The 11884-nt window shown below is 37.7% G+C and overlaps 1 protein-coding gene across 1 annotated transcript; it reads right to left on the minus strand.

Annotated features, from left to right (window-relative positions):
• Positions 1-664: 664 nt before the first annotated feature.
• On the minus strand, positions 665-11159 carry RRP7A (ribosomal RNA processing 7 homolog A). Its single transcript, XM_032221950.1, is given in 10 exon segments — positions 665-902; positions 2395-2445; positions 2447-2538; positions 2541-2574; positions 2576-2599; positions 3428-3525; positions 5966-6083; positions 6776-6901; positions 8008-8150; positions 10830-11159. Coding segments are annotated over 10 exon segments (831 nt in total). The 5' UTR covers positions 10894-11159; the 3' UTR covers positions 665-821.
• Positions 11160-11884: the final 725 nt, after the last annotated feature.

Consider the following 11884-nt stretch of genomic DNA (forward strand, 5'->3'; position numbering starts at 1 on the left):
GTTTGAGCAAATTTCAACCAGAATGGCTTCCACAGTAGTGCACATTACGTCATAAGTTTAAATTTAAGGTATTTAATGTGTGGTGGTTAAGAAATAATAAAGGACTAAGGAAATAAAAATATAATTTCTTTTTTTAATAAATATTGTACATCATTTAGAGAACAACTAAGGGGAGGTTAGAAACTAAATATTTACCTGTAATGTTTTTAGTAGTTTTTGTCCTTTTTTATCTTTAAATAACAAACAGCAAATACATTCAGTTCATATTCATAATATTCTTAAATTCTTTTCCTTATTGTTACAAATAACAACGCATTTTGGTTTTTAATTTCTCAGCAATAATATAGTGTGTATCAACTGCACAACTTTTGCAACATCTTTGTCCACTTACCAGTACTGGTATAACAGCATTTTTTAAAAAATTGTTTCGTTCTTTTCCGTCTTTTTTTTGTAAAAGTAAAAAAGAAGAAACCCTTGACATTTATGGCTTACAATAATTACAGTTGGGGAGGGGGTTTTGGGACAGCTGCCCTTCACGTTAGTGATGTTAAGCAATAAGCTGCAGAATGGTTCATTATAAAATGTATTTGAGAATCCTAAATTCATGAGGCTAGGAAGTTGGAGGACGAAATCCATTGCAGTTTGTCAATAGAAATTCTTTGACACTGAATGATCAGCTTCACAGAAGTGAATGCCTGCAGTTGGTACCTCTTATTTAGCAGCTGAGCCTGAGTCCAGCCAAGAGATCAGGATGGTTCTTAATAAAAACTAATTCTAAGTTTGGCGACTGTCATCCTGGGACAGCTGCAACCGTCTCCAAGTTAATATGGGCGGAACTTTCGCTGTGCTCTCATGAGAGCAATTTTCTGCTTATCCTCTTCAAATTTCTTGTCTTAGCTGGGCTATATCTGAAAGAATCACAAGAGATATTAGATAGGAGAGATGAGAATATCGTTCTTCAACCATCTAGGTTTCAATCCTATATCTGTTAGCAGGTAACTACTCAAGGTGATTCAAATTATTACTGGAAAATAGGGATGAGAAAGACAAATGCTTTCACAACCTTCAACCCTATTTGCGCTATGTCCCCAGATAACATAGTGGGAGTTAGCTAGAGAATATGAAAAACATTTTTGCTCATTTAGCAATCTTCCTACTGCATGTCCTTATTTAGTATTAAGCCATTCTGAGTTGGGGTTACTTAGTTGTGTTCCACCTGTCTTTCAAGTGATGTATTGCACTCTCTCGGCCTGCTGTCCCACTCTCTCGGCCTTCCATCTCACCTCTCTCGGCCTTCCGTAAAGCCACTAAACCTGGCTGTTCCGGCAGGCCTGGGCTGTTGACCCCAAACACGGTCCAGCCCCACTTAGAACGGAGTGCATGGTGGGTTTTTAAATCTATGTGTTTTTAAATCTATCTTTTCTTTCTTCTTTTCTTTTTTGATGTTACGTTATATTGTTAGCCGCCCGGAGTCCTACGTGATTGGGCGGCATACAAATGTTATTAAACTTGAAACTTTGTAATATTTCCCCCCTGATACCAGTATTTTGATTGGAGAGAAAAGAAGGCACATCAAAAATGCCTTTAATTAAATTGAAAAACTTGCTGTGATATAACTTGAGTCTGGACCCAGGTTTTATTTGCTTTTTTAATTTCAAATTTTTAGTGGCTTCTTTTTGGTAAACCTTTGCTACAAGTGATATGGGGGATCCACAGTTTGTCCATGATTTATTGAAGCAGAAGAAAACAAAGTCTCTCAGTTTTAGTTTTCCTTCTCTCACTTCACCAAAGCAATATCTATGTTTTCATTGCATCATCATTGATCCCCCAAATAAAAACCAATTTTTGGAAATGGTGTTAACGACTTTTAGTTATTCTCCAGATTGACTACAGGAAGGACTATGTTACCTAAACAACACATCTGATGCTATTCAAACTATGCTCCTTTATAATTAGATGTGGTGCATACCCCTGGAGAGCTAGTTTAGGGTAAGTGATCAAGCCATAAGTTTGAAACGGGAGACTGTGAGTTCTTACTCTTCCCTTAACCTACAGTCTCTCTCAGCTCCAGGCCAGTCATTCTTCTCTTAGCCACTAGGAAGCAGGTAATGGCAAACCACTATCTCTGGTGTTGTTCCCGGGTCAGGTACCGCATTCTGTATCTGTGCATCTGAAGAATTTTGCATTTATATCATGAAATTCATCATCTAATTTTCAGCTAGTTTTTCTAAACTAACAATAAATTTGGAATGTTATTTCTAATTTATGGATATTCCGCCCCAATAGTTTTCTTCTGCAAATTTGATAAATATTCCTTATTCCTGTTCACCAAGTGATTAATAAACAATGTCATTTGAACCTTATGCCTGAAACAGTTCATGGAAGGTAAATAACTCACGTTGCCCTCTTGGTTTCACGATGTTGCCAGGCATAAAAATTGAGCAAGTTCCTTCCGTGCTCTCTTGCGTTTCTCTCTTTCTAGGGCCCGCAAATTGGCTGCTTCTGTCCATGGAAGACCAGGCTTTCGGCCCTTCCTGTCACTTTCACCCACCCTTCCTTGTCAGGAATACCTTCTTTCCTTTTCAGCCTTGGCTTCTTCCTATTCCAGGAATGTGAAGGGAAAAATATTTTTGTATGAAAATAGTTTTGATGTCAGACTTGCTTTCAAGAAGTGCTTTACAATCCAGAAGGGCATTCTTAACTTGAAGAAATCCCAGTTTTGTGCAAAGTGAGCTTTCTTATAATAGCAGTTTTGTTCTCAGGAAATATGGATAATGTAATTGTCCACATAATCACTTTTGAGATATGTGATACATGTTAGGGAGAAAATGCTCTGGCCAAGTTCAGTATGGTGGACACATGTGGTACAACAAACATAGATAATGCATTGGAAATACTATAATTTTTGGATTGAAAACATATTAACACTTTACATCCCACTTTGCTTTTCTCTTCTGCCTCTTCTCAAATATACTTTGTGAGATAACAGCAACAGCAATAGCATTAGATATATATATATATATCACATCACAGCCCTCTCTAAGCGATTTACAGAGTCTGGGTCCTCATTTTACCAACCTCGGAAGGATGGAAGGCTGAGTCAACCTTGAGCCTGGTGAGATTCGATCTGCCAAACTGCTGGCAACTGGTGATAAGCAGAAGTAGCCTGCAGTACTGCATTCTAACCACTGCGCCACTGTGGCTCTGTAATAATATGCTCAGACAAATAATGGCTAGTCCAAGATCACTCAATGAGCTTTCTGGCTGAGAGGAATTAAACTCCAGTTTCCCAGGCCCCACCTAAACATTTTAATCACTACACCATGCCAACCAATACTAATCCTAACCCATTCCAGAGGTGTTGGATCAAGGAAAGACTCTGAAGACAGGCAGTATTTCCCTACAATTATGTCCTTCATTGGTTTACCTTTGCAACCTTTTGATCATAATTTTTCATGAAAAAGTCAACTTCTGTCTTCAGCTCAGCAGGATCCACAATTGAGGCTGCATATCTAGCAATCCATTCTGAAAGAGTGAAAATAAAATAATCAACAACTCTGCAGTGCAATTCTCAAGATATGAAAAGAGGGAGAAATCATCTTGAGTATCTGGAAGTTGCTCTTCATATATTCTGAACCAGATTCAGTGTTGTAGGACAAACCGACCTATATCTAAGCACAAAAGTTTACATTTTATGGTATTATTTTACATCATCATCATCATTACAACTGTATCACAGCGGCCAATTGTTTCGCCGGATTTGGTATGGATTACTAGTCGGACCCCATTATTGTTGTTGTTGTTATACAATTGTATCACAGCGGCCAGTTGTTTCGCCGGATTTGGCATTGGTTACTAGTCAGGCCCCACCAGGGGCTTAGCACATCGTAACGTATTTTCATAATATGCGTGCAGATCCAAGCAGTGCGGCTTTTTGCATTTGACTGATGGTGATTTTTGTCAATTTTTAACTGTTTTAAATGTAATTCCAGTGCTTTTGGAATAGCACCCAGTGTGCCAATTACCACTGGAATTACCACTGCTAGTTTGTGCCATAGTCGTTGAATTTCGATTTTTAAGTCCTGGTATTTTGCGATTTTTTCATGTTCCTTCTTGGCGACCCTGCTATCACCTGGTATTGCGATGTCTATGATTGTGACCTTATTTTTCTCAACCAGCGTGATGTCTGGTGTATTATGCGCCAGTATTTTGTCCGTTTGTATACGGAAATCCCACAAGATCTTGACCATCTGATTTTCGGTGACTTTTTCAGGCTGATGTTCCCACCAGTTTGTTGCTGTTTTAATATTATAATTTTTGCACAAATTCCAATGGATCATTTGTGCTACTGAATTGTGCCGCAATTTATAATCAGTCTGCGCGATTTTTTTACAGCAGCTGAGTATGTGATCAACAGTTTCATCAGCTTCTTTGCAAAGTCTGCATTTGGCATCATCAGAGGATTTTTCGATTTTGGCCTTAATGGCATTTGTGCGGATAGCTTGTTCTTGCGCAGCCAGGATTAGTGACTCTGTTTCTTTCTTTAATGTACCTGTTGTTAACCATAACCAAGTTTGTTCACTGGCCACTTTATCTTTTATTTTTTCCAGAAATTGGCAATGCAGTGCTTTGTTCTGCCAACTCTCCATTCTTGATTTTATCACATCTTTTTTGTATTCTTGTTCCGTCTGTTGGGCCTTCAGTAGATTTTTGTTCTTTACTTCGAACAATAGATGTTCTTGACTTTCTTTTAAATAATCAGCCAGTGCATGTTTTTCTTCTTCAGTTGTTGTTGTTGTTGTTATTATTATTATGTCAAGCCAACCAACAATATAAATGCATGCATACACCCAATATGACAGCCACTGGGGATTTAGTGCTCTTAGGCTGGATTGCCATTAGGGAGACCCAGTGTTGTGGCTCATCGACTGACAGCGGAGATGGCAGTCTAGTCAAATGAGTCAGAGGAGATGGAGGGGGTGACTGGGTTACCAGCGGAAGCCTCTGAGGAGCAGGAGGTCTATTCTCTGAGATGTCCAACAAACACAAAACAAACTTTTATATTGTAATAAACTCAATTTAAGAGCAAAAGGATCTAATTCACTAATTCACCTTACGCTATTTATCAGAACATGAAAATAATTAAGTGTTAATGGGTCACTACTTGCTTTAGCAGCAATCCTGGCAGAAATGTCAAGCTTGAAGCTTCAACTAGCAGGATCTAAGGAGCGCTACAAATGGTTGTGTAACTCTATTAATTTCACATAATTTTTTCAACTTTTTGAAATTATCAAGTTATCATTTGATTTTTTTGAATTTCTAACAAATGCACCAATAAAATTAAGGCCCAGCAGTCCATTTAACATCTAAATAAACTGTTAATTAAGTTTTATGTGCTTCCAAATTTTATAGAATGCTTTATCAAAGATGTCTATTCCCACTTTTTAAAAATGAATTTAGAACTTCCTATCCATGTTTAACTACAAGTTTCCATTGCTATGTGGAACACACACTAGCTTTCATAAATCCAAAATATGCATTATTTATATTAACATAGAAGTTGATATTTTGCGTTTCAAGATATTGTGTTCTAATTCATTCCTTTTTTTCTTGACTGGTAAATATTTATTTATGCAATATATAGAATATCACAATCTATTCTGATTCAGGATGGCTTACAAGTATAATAGTAAATTACTATAAAATCAAACATCCAGAAAAAAATAATCATTTATGAAATATATAGAATATCCTAATCTGTTATGATTCAAGATGCCTTACAAATATAACAGTGAAATACTATAAAATTGAGAAACCAAAGAGCCAGAAAAAATAATCAGTTACACTAAATCAGAGCATGAAGATAAAGCCAAGACTGAAGGGCTTATTTAAACCCTTGATTTCCAGTTCTGTCTAATATTTCTGTATGGAAAAGGAAAATGTGTAGCATTTGTGCTTAACTTACTGTGAATGCCAGTTTGCACAGGATGGCTGTCTGAAGATATTATCAGGGGTCCTTGTAGTGATTTGGCAGCCTGTACTCCAGCAGGTCTTCTGAATACCACATAAGCTACTTGGAATCCCTGTGAAGCAAGAAGCATTTTGTTTCAGGTTTCACTTACATATGTCCTAAAAAATAAGGGCAACCATAGAGATAGCTGTTCAGCCTCATCCTGGCTGTTCATATGCCATTATGATTTTCTCCCCATTGCCATGTATCTAAAATACAAGTCAGCCCCTGGAATCATTTTCTATTTTGCTGGGATTACTTGTAGATTGTACTGTCATATATAGGTCTGGAAATATTTATGAATCCTGGTCTAATCTAGAGCCCACAGAATAAACTTAAGCTAAATATTATATAATAAAATATTGCACACTAGTTGCTAAAACAAAAATTGCTTCTTAAACAAGGGTCTTGACTCTCCCTCCTTTAAAGTATCAAGAAATCAGCCTGCAAAAATTACCTAGGATAATCTGGATTATAAAACGAGCAGAGGCAAACTGAGGCAAGCTAGAAAGGGACCCAACACCATTCAGCCAAAAGCTACCACAACAGCACATAATAAATTTGTTAGTCTAAAAGGTCTTGATGCACATCATAAACACTACTTGTTTGTTTCATTAAGGAATCAAGAACAATGTGAGGAATAAGGCAATACTTGAGTATCATAATGACACATTTGCTTTTTCAAAAGTGCTCATTTGTCTTTCTTAAAAAGGTAATGCCATAGCTCCCTTCATCATGCTATTCTCCTCCACATTCCCAATTTACCAAGAGTATCTTGTTATTGAAGAACTTGGTCCTGGATATTTCTGTCCCATCTCCCGGCTTTGGCCTTTCACACATCTCCACAGATTGTATGGGGCAAAAGGTGGAGAACAGCCTTGATAAACATTCCTAAAAGAAAAGGAAAAAAGGTTTCAGCACAATTCACGGCATAATTAGAGAGTGGACATTTCTATAAGATGAAAGGGTTTCTTCTATTTTGCCCAAAATTTTCACCTATCTATAGTAGGCAGGTTACTATTCACAACTTTCTTCTCTTCAATCAGCGTTCATAGCTTGAGGACCAAGTTATGAACATAGCCTTTGAAAACCTTTGACATTGGTTCCAGAATCCCTCTAAAAGTTTCCATGGTTATCTAATTTTTAATGTGAGAGAAGTGGGAAATTATAAAATAAATGGCTAGATATCATATAACATATATTTCATTTTATTTATCCTGTTATCCTGCTCACTACTTTTTATGCCTTAATTTTTGGACTCCAGGAACCAACACGTCATTTAAAAAGTCAGCAAGGCCCCCTGAAAACTGTGGATACTTTCTTAAGAACTCTGAAGAATTCTGTACCTTTCTTTCGGAGTCTTGGTGTGCTGCACCTTTCTTTTGGCAGTGAGTCCTGATCACAATTTTGAGATAGAATTAACTCGGTCCTTCATGTGGATGGGAGGGGCAGGGCAGAGAGAAAAGGGCCTATGTATTCCTTTAACTATACTACTTCTTTATTTGCTCAACCTTTTAAAAAATTAAACTTTCTCTTAGCAAAGCTTTCTTCATATTCAAGACGGTCATTCATTCCAACCAGCACTGCAAATATCTACAATCAGCTGTTCCATACCTCTTCTCAATATTAATATCTGAACTGCGGAAGCTGAAAGCCCACACATCTCGTGGGGCACCAAGTTAGAGGGACCAAATTAGGCAGAAGTTCAGATAGACTAAAACAAGATCAGTTAACAGAATGAAAAAGAAAACATATTGTTGTCAGAAGATCTGTATTCTAAGCAGAATGCTATTCATAAAAGTCCAATGTACACTATATTGCCAAAAGTATTCGCTCACACATCCAAATAATTAAATGCAGTTGTGAGCGAATACTTTTGGCAATATAGTGTATATTATCTTCTCAAAGTTATCTTGTTTATTTGTAATATCTCTATTCTGAATGTCCAAATCTCTGTAATTTATGTAATCCTCCTCTCCTTACCCAAATAAACTCACCTCTGTACAATATGGAGGGATGTTTAAGACAAAAAGTGTTCGGTTTTGAGGCCTCTTGGGATCTCTCCCCTCTCTGACTTTGTGTTCTTTCACATAGAGATAATGAGGTGACTGGTGCTTCTCAGAAAACTTGACTGGAATAGCTAAAAAGGAATAAAATCATTTTCTAATCAAGTAACTTCAGGGAAGAAAAACTAATATTGGTGAATGTTTCATAAATGAAAAAAAACCATCATTGCAGGGGCTATCACAATTATTTCAATGAATAAATAGAATACTTTGCCCTTTGATTGGGTTACAATTTCTCTGCAACAGGTAACAATTCTGAAAGACAATCTAAGGCAACCTTTCCCAACCCGATGCCTTTCATACTGTTGAATTAGAGTCCTTGTCATCTCCAGGAACTGAGCAGCATCCCACCAGTTTATTTGCAGTAAAAACTGTACACTGCTGAATGACTAAAGAGCCATGGTGTGGCAGTGGTTAGAATGCAGTATTGCAGGTTGACTCTACCTACTGCCAGGAGCTTGCTCGTGACTGGCTCAAGATTGACTCAGCCTTCCATTCTTCCAAGGTAAGTAAAGTGAAGATCCAGATTGTTGGGGGCAATAGGTAAGTAATAAATAAAACAGAAAGTGTTGTAAAGCACTATGAAGTGGCATAAAAGTCTTAAGTATTATTGCTATATGCTTGAAGCCAAGCTGGTAGACATGTGAAGAAGGAAATGTTTTATTGCTATGTCTGTATGTGACTGGACAAGGTAGGATGAGTACAGGCTTATTTACTTATTTTTTGTGCATGCAATATTTATTTTTGCATTTTACTGTTTGTTTCCTAATTCCTTTTAAGAGGATTGGACTGATTAAACAAACACGCAATCAGATAAAGAGACAGGAGCTGCCCCTTAACTACTGTAATAACACCCTTTTTTTGAGAAATATTTTTTAAAAAATTTACTAACTCTTGATTAGATTGGGGAAAAAACTTCCTGAAGCAAGAAAAACCCAGGTAGAGTTTTCTTTCCACATAGAGAACATTAAAATTCAGAAATTAAAATGCACGTAAGTGTATATTTACGATCTGTCTCCATTTTTACAGATATATCTGCTGCATCTGTCCACCTTAACCTTCATGGACTCTAGACAATTGTAAACTACCGTATTTTTGCTGAACTGGAGTGGGGAATAGGTATTGCATGGCTCTCTAATATTTCCTTTCCACTTTACCTCTATTTTGGACAAACAAATATTTAAACAGAACCACCACAAATTAATAACAAAAATGTTTAATTGAGCAGAACCTTTTTAATTTATGCATCAAGAATGATTATGAGTATATTAGAAGTTTAGTAGTTGGAAACATGAATGCACAGGATCTCATATTGTTGATTGAGAACCTGTATAAATTGCAGTGAACACATATGCTATATGAGGCAAAAATATACATCTGAACATTGATTAAAGATCACTGCTTTGTATAGGAAACAGGAGTAAACATTATTAATAGTTATTACATAACAGTTATTAATAAATAGTGAAAAACTAGAGTAAGTCGATGAATTTAGGTAAATTTGACAAAATGTTTACTAAAAGCAGGAAAATACAAAAGCATTCAGACACACAAACACTGGAGAAAATTGGTAGACAATAAGTGCCTTTTGCCAAGAATGAATGTGTGTGTTTTTTTTTTAAATGAGGTGACTATGGCTATGTATAAAAGTTTCTGGCAATTTTGTTAGATTTATGTCAAAACTGAGTATGTCAAGAGAAATGTGAAAATAAGACTGAATGAAGTGAGAATGGGATACTAAGAAATATGCATGGTTAAAACAAGAATAGATGAAGTAAAACTCTGGTATTGAATGAACATCAATATAAAAGTGAGTGACTCATGAGAAATGTTGAAATGGTTTGATCTTACAGAGAAAATGAAGAAAACTGAATTTCAAAACAAATGTAGGAATGAGCAATGGCTAGGGGGAGGAAGAGAACAAGAACACTGTGATAGACAGAATTGAAATTGATTTTCAAAACAAGACAGGTAAACGAGAATGTATGATAGTGTTTGGTGGAAACAGGAAGAATTGCAAGGATAAAAAGGCACAGAGAGCAGCATCTGACCTCACAATGGTGTTGTGGGGAAAATAGGAGGAAGGATTATTATATGTTTGCTACCTCGAGTTATTTGTAAAAAGAAAGGTGGTATAACACAAACAAACATTGTGCTTTTGCACCAAACCAGGTATTTGTGCAACTAGGTAGTTCATGTGAAAAAAGGGGATGGGATTTGCATCACACTATTCCATTGCTTTGCCTAATCTGAACCCTTCTACCTTCCTTGCAGATGTTGCTAGACTTAGTTATCTTTTTTGAAAATCATGCTTCATTTTATTGGTTTATTATTCCTTACACCTTTTTGCTCTTTATATAATGTTGCAAAGTAGAAGCATGTTCTTTCGTATATGCACGCATTTACAGAATACTCGGATCACAAGTGGAATCAAAATTAATTTGGATTCCCCATCTAAGCTACCTCGCAGAAAGGCCAATTTATTTAATCACTGCCTCCATTATCTCCTCTTGCAGAAAACCAGTTTCCAAATACAAGCAGAAGCGCAACACTCTATTGACTTGTACGCAGGCCTTTTGCGTCCGTGTATGCATTATATGTTTGCCCCATTAGGGAAAGAAACAAAAGGATGCGTATCAGCACACGGCCAAAACCAGGTCGGAGGCCACTGAAACCCTCAAGCAACCGAGAGAGCAGCTTCAGGATTAAACAGAGGTTCCGTTCTTCGTCTCTCAGCCCTGTTCCCTACTCACCGGTGTATCCCAGGGGGGCGACAACTTCTTCATTTTTGACACACTTCGAGCCGGAGGCCGCCATTTTGCCTCGGAGGAAATGGCGTCATCTTTCCGCAACCCTTGAGCATCGCGAGGTTTTGGGGGACCAATCGCTTTCCCGGGAAAATCGAAGGGAGGCTTCGTCCCTGCCACCTGCGCAGCCTTGGGGCGGATTTGTTTGTGAAGCGCGACTGTTTGTCCGGAACGAAATCCCACAGCCCAGAAGGGGCTTTGTTTCCCGAGACCCAGGCCTACGCGGGTGCCTGAACTAGGTTACCCATGGGCCGCCCTGCTGCCTTTTTTTTTTTTAGAAGAAGGTTTTAGAGCAGGGGTCTGCACACACTGGCAACTTTAAGACTTGCGGACTTCAACTCCCAGAATTCCTCAGCCACCCACAAGTCCACAAGTCTTAAAGTTGCAGAGCTGTTTTAGAGATAGAGGCGATAAGTGATACGAGCCCCCCTTTTTCAAAGCCTATTTTTACGTTCACGAAATGTTCCTATTCGGCGAGGAAAGGGAAGATTGTGGAAACGGAAGATTCGGAGGCGAAAATCACAAAGGAGACGAGTTTCCAGGGTTAATTTTGGAGCTGAAAACCTCTAGAGAGGCGCCCAGCGTTACATATTTTTTTTAAAAGCATCGTAGAAAGCCCTCGGTGTGTGAGAGTGAGAAGCGTCCAGAGAGAATTCCTTCGGTTTGATAGGATGGGGAATATCGGTATGTGGAAGGTTTTCCTTTCAAGATGAGGGAAATTTCTGGTGACTTCCCAATAGGAAAGCGACTCCATGTTGCTATTTTTTTTCGGCTTACTTCCCGATATATTCAGGAATCATAGGATTTCTGATAGTAGTATATAGTCTTTATTGCCATTGTACATCATGTATACAAAGGAATTGGTTATTGATGACTTATCCCTATTAAATTGTCATAGTTGGCTTGGGGCCTCCAGCTAATTGGGGTCAAAGCGTGCCAGTATCCTCAGTTTAAATATAATAAAGTTTGCATTGTAATGGAATTGTAAGGTCATTTTAAAT

Source organism: Thamnophis elegans, chromosome 7, assembly GCF_009769535.1.
Source record: "Thamnophis elegans isolate rThaEle1 chromosome 7, rThaEle1.pri, whole genome shotgun sequence".
NCBI classification, from domain to species: domain Eukaryota; kingdom Metazoa; phylum Chordata; class Lepidosauria; order Squamata; family Colubridae; genus Thamnophis; species Thamnophis elegans.